General features: G+C 35.9%; 1 protein-coding gene across 2 annotated transcripts; it reads right to left on the bottom strand.

Moving 5' to 3' along the window:
• Nucleotides 1-4,068: 4,068 nt before the first annotated feature.
• Nucleotides 4,069-9,040, bottom strand: CLEC1B (C-type lectin domain family 1 member B). Of its 2 annotated transcripts, XM_036252504.1 has the most exons (6): nucleotides 8,822-9,028; nucleotides 8,125-8,223; nucleotides 6,802-6,924; nucleotides 6,494-6,645; nucleotides 6,037-6,143; nucleotides 4,069-4,280 (listed from the first exon to the last, which is right to left on the bottom strand). In XM_036252504.1, exons 1-6 carry the CDS (start codon nucleotides 8,883-8,885, stop codon nucleotides 4,136-4,138), a joined length of 690 nt encoding a protein of 229 aa, XP_036108397.1. In that variant the 5' UTR covers nucleotides 8,886-9,028; the 3' UTR covers nucleotides 4,069-4,135. The 2 variants fall into 2 exon arrangements, with proteins under 2 accessions (XP_036108397.1, XP_036108398.1); XM_036252505.1 differs by lacking the exon at nucleotides 6,802-6,924 and having other exon boundaries at nucleotides 8,822-9,040.
• Nucleotides 9,041-12,445: the final 3,405 nt, after the last annotated feature.

The following is a 12,445-nucleotide window of genomic DNA, read 5'->3' as shown; positions in this document are numbered from 1 at the left end:
GCGTGTGAAGGAGTGTTTTATAGAGAAATTGAAATAATTTTTAAAAATTATTTTTTCACTTACTTTTCAAATCCAGGAATTCTTTGTCTGAGAGAGAGAGAGAGAGAGAGAGAGAGAGAGAGAGAGAGAGAGAAAGAGAGAGACTACATATTTGTCAAGTCCATTGCTCTTTTCCTTTTCATCCTTACTTACTCCTCCTACCCTTTATTTAATTTTTTAATGCTAGTGTATCCTGAACAATATCATACTCTAAAGTGGTTTACTTCATTAGAAAAATCACCTGGGTTCAATATGTAATACGAAACAAAACATAAACTGCAAAGTCTTGGACCAAATAATTAGACTGGTTACCTGAACATTTGGTGGAAGACAGATGTTTCTGGCAAGAGTTTGGTGTTGGAGTATCCCACTGAAGGGAAGTATAGATTTCTTCATCCTGCATGTCTGAGGTGCTCTGAGAGCTGAGACTGTTCTCACAAAACGCTGAGACAAGGAACTCCTTTTGTAGTCAGGAGTAGATTGTTGAAAGAACTGAAATTGGCTGTTCACACACCAGTGGGAAAATATGCTAAGGTTTAAGGAATAGAATAAATGCATCTTCATCCAGAAAGTAGAAGTTTATGAAGTTTAAGCCAAAGCACAACTTGCTAAAGAAGGAAATGAGAAAGGAACTGAACTCAAATGACCTGTAATAGAATATGTTTTTGGTCTGGTTTCTAAGATGTAGAAGATGTTATGGTAATAGCACTAGATTACTGTTAAAATGAAGAGAAGTGTTTAAAAAAATGCACTTGTATTTGGCATAGGACACAGAGCATGGGGATGACCTAGATAGCAAAGATAGCTCATGTTGGGCAAATCAGGGTGTAAGGAGTCATCAATCACTGTGTACCTTTAAATAAGAAAGCTAGGAAGGGATTGCATCTCTAGAGTAAATTTACACATTGTATTAGTTAGGCTAATGCACTTGCTGTGACCAGTAAATCTCAAAATATCAGTTGTTTAACACAGTAAAAGTTTATTTCTTGCACACATAGCATTCTAGCTCCAGTAATCCTGGCTACTGGGTAGTTTTCATCCAAATGGAACCCAGACATCTTCTATCTTGTGAGACATTCAAGTCCTCCACTTCTAGCCATTGGAAAGGACAAGGGAAGATGGCAAATCCACATCTGGAGTAACGTACCCCTCTGTGTGCACTGAGGGAATGCCCATGTTTGGATCTAAAGGTTGGGCGTGATAAATGTAACTAACTTTTGCCTGGCTGGAAAACTTTCTATGCCAACTTCATTGTAGAAGGGAAGCATGAATTATTTAGTAGATAGATGGCCCTTTCTGCCACATCCTGACTACTGCAATGGTATTGAGAAATTTGATACTTTAATTGTTATTGGTCTTTTGTCCTTATGGTCAAAGATCCTATCTCAGTAATTTACAGTCTGCAAACCCCAACAGTCTGCAAAATTGCAATGTTTTCTTTTGTTTCTGCATTTCAATGGATCGATCACTTGTCTTTGCTAGAGAAGGAAGCAAATGGCACTCAAGGGCAATTCATAAAGATACTGTTTATAAGGTTTTGGTAAAAATTAAAGGAAGCAAAAGGGGGGTGATATATGCTTTGGGGAGCTGTTACTACCCTTATGCTTGAAGGGTCAAGAGAAGGGTGCTTAATGGAATTTTGTGACCTGATGGAGGTCATGGCCAACATTTGTCAAACCAAGGCATGGTAGGGAGAGAGCCAGGGGAATACATACCCTGACCATTCTCTCCTTTCACCCTGTGATCACGGCTCGCATCTCCCTGTAGCTGAATTAACTGGGAACCAGAGGCCAAGTCTTCCCAGAGGATGCTCTTCATTTGGGTTCTGCCTCGCAAGGCACGGGGGTGGGGTGGTGGGGTGGTGGAGGGCAGGGGGTGGATAAGAAGATCTCAAGATGCAAATGAAGAACATCCAAAAAATTCTCCAAGTATTTTATACAATTTTCATGTGACCTGAGATTTTGATCTGAAAAATAATGTGACTTAATGAAATGATTTCTATTTTCAGGAGAAAAAAGAAGAAACCACAAGCATACCAAATGTACATTAAGACTAATATCAGGAACGTAGTTCAAAGTGTTGCCCTTAATTTTCAGATTCTTTTAAATTTTATCAGCACTGAATATCAGGTTCAAAAAGATCTAGTTTTGTCAAATACAGTATATTCTCTAATAAATTACTTTGGGAACTATTAGGCTCCCCTAATAGAAGATTATGTTATTTGTTTTACATTTGATGTTTTTAATCATACTACCTCTTATTTATTATTTATTATATTTCTAGTACTGTTTCCAAGGACTTTGACATGAATTATTTTGCTCATCACAACAACTCTATGAAATGAGTACTACTATTAGTGTATTATAACTTAGCTGTAAATGAGACACAGAGAAATCATTTACCGAAGTTTACCTATGTAGTAAGTGCAAGAATTAGTATTTAAACCAGGTGATCTAATCATAGTACCTGTGCTATTAAAATCTGTGCTATTTTGATCTCATGTTCAAAATGCTTTTGATGTGAGTACCAAAAAAGGCAATTCTCGTAAACACAGTTTAATTGGCTACATTTGTAATTGTATTTTTGCCGTGGACTAATATATCATTCTTTGAAATTGTGTTGTGCCATAGATACTTTTCCATTTATCTTAAGATAGAGTGGGAGGGGCGAGAGAGAGAGAGAGAGAGAGAGAGAGAGAGAGAGAGAGAGAGAAGGACACATTGATAGGAGAGAGACACGTGGATTGGTTGCCTCCTATACGACCTCAACCAGAGCTATGACCAATCAAGGTTCGTGCCCTTGACCAGAATTGAACCCGTAACTCTTTGGTACATGAGTTGATGCTCTAACCACTGAGCAAACCAGCCAGGGCTCTCCTTAGCTTTTCAACTGAGTACCATAACTTTTTGTATTTGAATTTCTAGTGTTTTCACAAACATCTTAGTTAAGATGTTTGAGAATCATGTTTATAAATTTTATTAGCACTAACTTAAGAAGAAAGTGTACCTTGAGCAAAGCTGCGGCAAGGAAATGCAATGTTGGCCTGTTATCCTGTAAAGGGTGCCTCTCCACATGTCTATAAATATTTCATGAGTTACTCAGCAAAAACTAAGCATAGAGCTGCCAGGAAAAGAACTAGATAAAATATTTTTACTTGGTGGTCTGTCTCCTAGCCTATGGCCTTGTTAAGAAGCATTTATTCATTTTTAAATCCCATCAGGTTTCTTGCAAAGTATATTTTCCTTCTTTGCACAGAAAATTACTGCTGTTGAATCTTACAAGAGGTAGAATTGGAATAGAACTTTGTACAGTGTTTTACTGATTGTAGTGTTTTGTAATGAACTGTCTCACACAATGAGAAGTCAGTATTTTTTTCTGTTTCTTGTGAGGCAGAAGCTGTGTTTGGTGCTGGGCATAGAATAGCAAATAGGAAAGTTGTGGTGTCTGCCTTCATGAAGTTCCTGATGTAGTTAATACTCTGAAGTTTTATTTTATGTTGTAGAACTGTGAGGTATATAAGCCAGGTATTATTCTATTTTAAATATAAGAAAATGAAAGTTGAGGCTACATGACTGGCCCATGGTTGCACTTTACATAAGTGATCACACAATAAAATTATTCTACTGATTCCAAGATTCATATTCTATCTACTACTTTATGTTGTCTTTGAAAGTTAGGTATTTTATATAGTTTCAAACTTAAATATTTTGCACAGCTTAAGTCAACTAAGCCCTAACCTTTCTTGTTCTAATTTGAAATGTATGTATTTATGTCTGAAGATGCAGTGAATTATAAAATGTAGAGATAATTAGGAATGGAAGACAAGAAGAAAGAAAATTAATAAAAAAAGAACAATTGGGAAACAATCAACTCACAGACTAGCTTCTGGATGTATAAAGAAGGGACTACGGTATCCCTTAGTATAAAGGGACATATAAAGAGAGCACTGAGCGGTGTTGGTATAAACAGAATGTAAAGATGAGTCCAAGGGGGTTAAAGGGAAAAATAAGCAATTTTATGTCCTGTGATTCTTTCATCCAGAGCATTTATTATATAATTCAGCATTTATCAGTGACATCCTTCCCATCTCTTAGCATTAAACTACTGTGGCCACCTTTGCCATACCTTCCTTTTTCTCACACATTAAATAATGTTTGTTCTCACAAAAGGTAGGGTGAATTTTTCCATTATGAAAATAAGCACAATTCATATTTTCTCTTGCATTTTCAGAAAGCTCAGTCCTGTGAATGAAAAAGGTAAACATGAGTTCCTTTGAAAACCAAACAATCAGCAATCAAACTCTGTGTACAATTTTGTTACATAAAGTGGAGACAAAATTATGGGGAAAAGAAAGTTAACATCATTCAGATTTCTAAGAGACTCCCTATCTGCTTGAGAGTATCAAGTATGTACATTGGTAGGGCTCAGTAGTAATTTAAGGTAGAACAAGATTAAGCAGCAAGTGAACATTAGGTACAATGATAGCCCAAAGGAAGAGATGGATGGGAATCTGAATGATTGGAAAGACTTTTTCTTTTTATCTTTTTTTTAATCCTCACTCGAGGATATTTTTTCATTTATTTTCAGATAGAGTGGGAAAGAAGGAGGGAGGGAGGGAGAAAGAGAGAGAGAGAAACTTCAATGTGAGAGAGACACATCGATTGGTTGCCTCCAGCAAGACCCTGACTAGGGCCGGGGATGAACCAAAACCGCGGTAAATGCCCTTGACCGGAATTGAACCTGAGACTCTGGTCTGCAGGCTGATGCTCCAACCGCTGAGCCAAACCAGCCAGAGCTCTTTTTATATTTTTATAGAAGATAATACTTTAGTTTTATCTAAAACTAAGGGTAGTTTTAGAAGGGTAGGATTTAGATGAGCAGAGAGGAGATAGGGTACCTCATGGGGCACAGGGTGGAAATGAGCTCATGGAAAAGTAAGTTGATTGAATATTTTTGAAATAAAGGTTTATGTTATAAGTAGCAGATATAAGACAGTACACTATATTGTAGCTGCCTGTCAACTTGTTCATATTCTCTGCCACACTGCTTATGACAAGAGGACAGAAAATGTATATTTATTAATTCATTTGCCAAATATCTGAGATGCCTACTATATGTGCCAATGTTATTTTCTGTGGTGATGATAGAGTGGTTAAGAAAGATAAGGTCCTGTCTTCTGGGGAACTTACATTATTGCTACTGGATACTGATTTGTTGAAAGAACAGAGAGAACACCAGTTTGCTTGCAATATTGTGAACAAGGCAAGTGATAGGAGATAAAGCCCAAGGTCTGTGAAAAGGCTTGCTTGTAGTTGAAATATCTTTGTCTCCTACTCATCATAAATACTTAATAAATATTTGCAAATTAATTACTTAAACATGCAAGCAATAATCATATTGTATAAATTTTAATTAATTGGTTCAACTTTTAATGGGAGAGACGTTGTGGTCTTGATATACAAGATGAACAAAGGGTATTGAGACTGAAGATTGGAAAGCCACATTCAATAACAACGTAATTGTCTCCTTTGCCTGGATTATTTGTAGAAAGAGGGAGGCTTTTGACATGGACATCAGAACCACCTTGTGGATGATGTTGTGCCTGATTCATGGAGACCCCTAAGGTAGAAGAGTAGGTAAATGCTACAAAAAAGTCAAAAGAATCGTGAATAACTTTCAACCATCAAATAATAAGGATAATTTTGTTCTACAATCTGCAAAGAGAATTCGATTAATCTAAAAAGAAAGACATAAAATGCTCTTATAGTAAAGTAGTCAGTAGAAACGAGTGAGGAAAAATATTGGGAATAGAGGTGGGCTGTGACTTATGGCAGAAGACAAAAAGTGTTCTGTTAGGGTGAGGATGTGAGTTACTCAGCTTCAGAGCCCACAGTAGGATACAGAGCTACCTCCCAGCTTTTAAGTAACTTGCATTCAAGAAGATAGAGTATCTCGGAAGTAAAAATTGCTAGGTGTGCCTTGTGTCCAGTGACTTACATATTTTTGAAGGGAGCTGAGCCATCTTCCCACTTCCAGACTGGACTGGAGTTCTTGCGGGACAATCCAACCCAACGAATTAATGCAGTCCTGGATTTGATGTATTCCTGTTGCAAACCCAGATAAAAATAACGGTCAGAACATTTACACATTTCTTTAAAGACACAAAGACAAAGCTTCACTATAAGACCCTGGACCAAAAACAAACAAAGAAAACAGATTATATGTCTATGCTAATATCAATGAATTATATTGATATTTAGAATTGTACCAAGTCCGCTTGTTTTAGCACAAAAAGTACTCAGTAAGAAAATATTGTAATTTTTACTGAGCTTGATAAGGTTCTCAGATTAGCATAAACTAGAAGGCATGAGAAAATCTTTTTAAATGGTAAAATGTTTCACTTCAGATTTTTCTCCTCATGGTTTCAAAATATTTGACTTGGGGATCTCCTTACGAGAATCTTCTGGTTGGCAATCTTCAGTAGAGTCGCGTTCAGGTTGGTGCAGTACCTCTTGCTCTCTTCCCAGGTCAAGTTGTGCCTGAAGAATCCATAGCAACTACCTTCAAAATTTCTCCAATTTTTGTCACAAGGGCTACCCTTCTGGCCTTAAGGAGAAATCAAGCATAGCAGGTCTTTTAGTCTAAATAGGACTCTCTTTTTCCCTAAATTCAATGTTTCCTACAGATCTCAAAATTTCCCACAGATAGCATCAAGGAAATACTTCAGGGGTAGGGGAGATAAAGTTACCAAATCATACTTACTGAGATTGTCCTTTTTTTCTGATGGTTTTATTAAATCTTGGCAGTACTGGTTTGTTAATAATTGTTGCAGAATTCCCGAGAGATTTTTATTCTCGATTTGTAGGTAGTTATGCTGCTTGACAGCTACGTGTAAAAATTAGTTAATGATTTGTAATGAGGATCATAAAGATAATGCGAAGACCTTTCTGTAAACCAATTTCATTAGGACTATCATTCTATGCAAGTGCTTACTAGATCAGCAATTTTCAACCCTTTTCATTTCATGGCATACATAAACTAATGACTAAAATTCAGAGGCACACAAAAATATTTTTTGCCCATCTGACAAAAAAAAATGGGAATAATTTTTATTCATTCACACTGGATGGCTATTGTTGTATTGGCTGTCGTCATTTTTTACTTTGGCGATCTAAAGGAAAAGAGGTTAATGCCCCTAAATAGACAGATATTACATGTTTTAAACATTCTTGGGGCACTTGGGGTGAAAATCGTTATACTAGATACACATGAATAAATGAGTGCTGAAGGCCATCAGGATAAAGGGGGTGATAAAGAACAAATTAAGAACTAAGCAAAGCTGACAGTTGAGGGCTATCCGAAAGAAGAAATGAACTTTTTAAAGGAGATAATCACAAGTAAGAAAATGCCATCAACAAACTGCATCCACAGCTGTTGTTTCAAAGATTTCTTTAAATTATTTTAAAAATACATATTGATTTTTGTTATGCTGGAAGTACTGGGATATTCAGGTAAATAAAAATGGTGAATGAAATATTAGAAAATGTCTTATGAAAAATAAACAGGAACACAAAAAATAACGACTACACAGATGTTAATATGACATTGGAGGGCTTTTAGATTTATAGGGGAAGTATTTATAAATTAGGTGGAATATGAATGCTCTCTTAGCGGAAGTAAATACATTCATTAAACAAAATGGGAAGGAGGACATTTTAGGAAGAGGTAATATAATAAGCAAAACCTTAGGCAAAGGGACAGTATTTATTTGTGAAACTGAGAAAACTCCATGTTGACTAGATCTCAAGATATGCAGGATAGTGAGAACAAATTTTCCAAAGATAGTGTGGAAACATGCTGGGGAGAAACTTAAGAACCAGTCTAAAATTCTTGAAAATAATTTTTAATTAATACAAAATTTAAAAGGTGATTTTAATCTGGAGAGAAAGCTCAGAGTTCCCCTTTAACGAGAATATCCTGACAGCTATGTATAGGATGATTTGAGTAGTAACAAATGGACAAATCCCGACAAGCTTAGGTATCGCCTTTCTCAGATGTAGTCTTTAGCAATGAGGCAACACTTACACATAATCCCCAGAGTCACGAGTCCAACAACCGACCCGATGCACAAGACCAGCAGAATCAAAGCCATCACACGCCACAGTGATGAGGGAGCAGGGTCATCTGTGGAAATGCAATGAAAATGCCAGGAAACAGGTGGTGTGACATAGTCATGGGGCAGCGACACTCCTGGCCCTGCCTACTTAGAATTTTTGGAATGATGTAAACAGCATCTCTGGCAGATTCTGCCAGTGTTCCCCTGGTGACCATCAGCAGGATGCACAACCCACTCCCACTCCACACATCCACTCCCACCCTCAGAGGACTTCTCTCTGAGTCAAAATATAACTTAAAATCTTGTGTGTTTGTCTTTGTTTTGTTTTGTGGTCATTCACATAAATAACTGCTTTAATAAACAAGACCTAGAGAATCACACCCATTTGCTGACATTTTAAAAACTGGGGTTTCTAGTCCCTTTGGCATTGAACTCTATAAGCTTAAAGTAGTGTTTGCCGGTATCTTTTCTTGTTTGCATTGCAAACAAGTCTGTGTGAGCCTATGTAGATACTATTCAAATGCTATAGAAAAATAGGACAATTCAGGAAAATAAAACTATATGTGCTATACTAGTTAAAAAAAAAGAAAAAGAAAAAGAAAAAGAAACTAGAGTTGATTCATCTATGTAATTAATTTTTAAATTGCTGGCTTTGGGCATTCTTACCTGAGGTGATAGCTGGTTTGCGAGTTTTAACATTTAATATGACGTATCCGTCTTCATCCTGCATGGCTTTCTTTGCACTGCAAGTGAGCTCAGGGTCCAATGACTTTGCAAAATGTTGTGTCCACTTTTATGATTTCTGTGTCTGTCGGTTTGTGATCCTCCTCTCTCTTGTAAGGTGGAGCCCTGAGTTGGGGGCATGTGTTTTTTTTTTTTCTTTGTTTTTTCTTTTTCTTTCCAGGAAACTCTTTCATAACTACTTAGAAGGATATGAACCTTAAATATAAAAACACAAAAATAATAATAACTTGTGGAAAGAAGTAGATAACAACATTTGCTTGTTGCTTCCTTATCTTCAACTCTAAATGAAGGGATATCCTATCATGTGTACCCTTTCAAAGAACAAAGGTTCATGCTTGATCTTAACCCCAACAGAGTCTGAATCACATTGTTTAAATAAACTAATTTCTGATGATAATGCAGGGGAAAAACTCCGATATATAGTCTCCCTCGTGAGGAGGAAAACTAATATCATTTGGTCTAATACCAGCTAAATTAGATGTTTCATGGTCTTATGTCAGAAGAGACCATTCCTAATTATGACCTAAAATTCAACCAAATAAGTCAAATTATTCAGGAATTCAAGGACTCCACATGAGGCTTAGGATTAGGCATCAAAGAAAAACATCAAATAAAGTGAAATAACGCAGAGTTAGTGACTTGACATGTTACCTTTTGGTAATGTTTGCACTTTCAAGTGAATTTCCAGGAATGGAAAATTCCTAATTCAATAAAATCATGTAATTTCAGGTGCTATACTTGAAGAGCTTTTTTTTTTTTTTTTTTTTTTTAGAAGAAATCATTTTCTAATGTCCTTTATATCACAACATAATATTTATTCCACACATTTAACTTTATAAGATGGATTTTTAATTGTCATTTTAGCTTATATTGAAAGTCTAAGAACAGCCATAGAAAGCTAGCTGCTGTACTTACAGTAGAAGTATTGGCGAGGGTGCTATCTACTTTGTCATTAGGGGACTTGTAAATTTTTGCTAAAATTTCAGGGCCAGAAAACTTCCTTTCTTAAGTGACAGAGAGAAGAGTGTGGAGGTTATGGTTCAAATAGCACCTTTTCAATAAAACCTGACTGTTCTCTTCGTAGCCATGTAGGTAACTTCTAAAAATTTATAGTTATAGTAAATCAAATGTGTAAATGGAAAATTAGTGGACATTTGGAAGAACTTATAATTATTTTAAATATTTTCTTGTTCAATTAACAGAAAATTTAAGAAGGTATGAAATTTGTTTTGTTGGTGTTTCCGTATTCTCTAGGTCTTGGGTAATTGGTTTAATTATAAAAATATGCCATTTATTTCTTTTGTAAACTACCATGAATGTGCTGGTCTTGCATCTTAATCCATGAATTCTTCTTTATTTATTTTTATCCTCGCCCGAGGACATTTTTCCATTTTTTTGTTCAGATAGAGTGGGAGGGAGAGAGAGGAAGAAAGAGAGAGAAACATCGACGTGAAAGGGACACATCGAGTGGCTGCCACCGGCACGACCAACCAGGGCAACCAAGGTATGTGCCCTTAGGGGGAAACCAAACCCGGGTCTCTCTGGACCACAGGCCAATGCTCTAACCACTGAGCCAAATCAGAGAGGGCGATCCATGAATTCTTAAAACTGTTTATTTAACACCAGAAATAGGTAAAGCAGAAATGGGTAACACCAAGCCTCTGATGACACTCATTTGCTATATTTCAGCTTCTGGATTGCAATGCTTTTTTGGGAGGGGACCGGTTGATAACTCTAGTCACAGAATGAGGGTCTTATATCTAGATTTATTTTTCATAAAAATATATTTGCCTTCATTTGTATTCCCCAAGCATGTCTTTGTCGTATTAAATATGTGCTAGTTGAGTACAGAGACTCTCAGGGCCAAAGGAGCTCATTGTAACATTTAGTCTTAATTCTGCTTTCTCCCTATACATATCCTATACATGCAAGCTGAGTTACCCAGCAACAATTAATCAGAGAACTGCAGGAAAAACAGAGAGATATGACAAATGCTTTCCCCCCTTTTCCAAAACCTAAGGCTTTGCTAGATATCTCTTAATCAACACTACAAGGCATGTTGTTGACATATTTTATTTTTGTGTGTATATTCTACTGCTCCCTCTTTTCATAGTTCAAGAAACTAAAACACACACACACACACACACACACCCTGAAAAAATAGTTCTTTATTCCAAACAGACTTATGACTATGAATTTGAAATTAAAACCTTTACTTGTTTAGTATTTTAGAGATTAAGAGGCACTTTAACATAATATTTCTCTTTTATTTTAAAGCAACTATTTAAGTAATGTTCATTTTATTTTAGACACAAAAATTGGTGGCAAATATTCATGTAGACAGTCATAGCACTGGTTCTAATGGAGCATAAAAATCTTAGATTTTTGTTATCTAACCTTTATTTTTCATTATTTAAAACAACTTACCTCATCTCACCACAACCAGCCCACAGTCTCATCCCTCTTCCTTGCTTTACTCTTTTCTGTAGCACTTATAACTATCTGACACACAGAGTTTTCCTAGATACTTAAATTTTCATAATTTATCCCCTCAATAGTGTATTCCATGACTCTAAAATAGTGACTGACATACAGTTGCTGTCTAATAGATATTGGTGAATGAATGAAAACATACATACATGTAAATGAGCATTTTCATTCTACATGTAAAAATAGAATTTTAAGAATCTTGCGGCTTTTCTATTATCACATTTCTTGTAGAAAGTAGTACCATCTACCTCCAAGTTCTTTCCACTACAGTATGATGTCATTGTCTGGACTCTATTATCTATATTGATAGCTGAAGAATGAGTAAAAGGCACTAGGATCACAATTACAAGTTATAGATGCAATAAGAAAGGAAATTAGTGGAATGCATACCATTGTGGATAAGACTGATCAACATATAATGATGGTCAGTAGATGTGTAAAAGAGAAAGACAGAAAGAAAATGTTGACTACTGTGAATGCTATAATAGTATCTTTAAACTGAAAAACATAAAGGAACTGAGTATTTTGCAGTTGGTGATATCTTTTTGTAGACTTTTTAATGTACATCACCTTTAAGCTAATCCTTCAGTGCATTTATTGGTAATATCCTGTTCCCTCTCTCAGTCTTCTGCATTAAAATTGTTAGTTCACCTCTTACTTACTAACCTCTTACACAAATTAAATACTGTTTATTTCTTGAAAAAAGCTAGGATTTTCTGTTATGAGAGCCAGGAGTGGAATCAAACAGTCTGTCCTTATAACCCTTTATTTTAAGCAGGACATTTTATTAATCTGATTGGATGAATATACATTTTAAGATAAATTCCATCCTATACTCATCCTCTGGCTCCTCCTTGTGGCCAGTTTTTCTCTTTTTTGCTTTTATCTTTATTTTCTTTAGGTCTTTGATGACTCCAAAGTTAATTTTCATTTTTCTTCATCCCTTCTCATGAATAATTTTTTTTTGGAGAAGAATTTTAAGAATCAGTTCTGTCAAATGCTGCTTGTAGGTTAAGGTGAATCTTGAGAAACAACCTTTGGATGTGTTACTATGAA

The sequence above is a fragment of the Molossus molossus genome, unplaced genomic scaffold (assembly GCF_014108415.1).
Source record: "Molossus molossus isolate mMolMol1 unplaced genomic scaffold, mMolMol1.p scaffold_m16_p_10, whole genome shotgun sequence".
Lineage (NCBI taxonomy): Eukaryota > Metazoa > Chordata > Mammalia > Chiroptera > Molossidae > Molossus > Molossus molossus.
This window is presented reverse-complemented; position numbering and strand designations above follow the sequence as displayed.

Excerpts from the sequence above, each read along its gene's own strand:
- CLEC1B (XM_036252504.1), bottom strand. The coding sequence starts at position 8,885 with ATGCAGGATGAAGACGGATACGTCATATTAAATGTTAAAACTCGCAAA. Across the intron at positions 6,646-6,801 it reads AGAAAAAAAGGACAATCTCA|GCCAGAAGGGTAGCCCTTGT; the intron begins GTAAGTATGATT and ends TTTCTCCTTAAG. Across the intron at positions 4,281-6,036 it reads TCAGCTCCCTTCAAAAATAT|GACTGAGCTTTCTGAAAATG; the intron begins GTAAGTCACTGG and ends TTTCATTCACAG.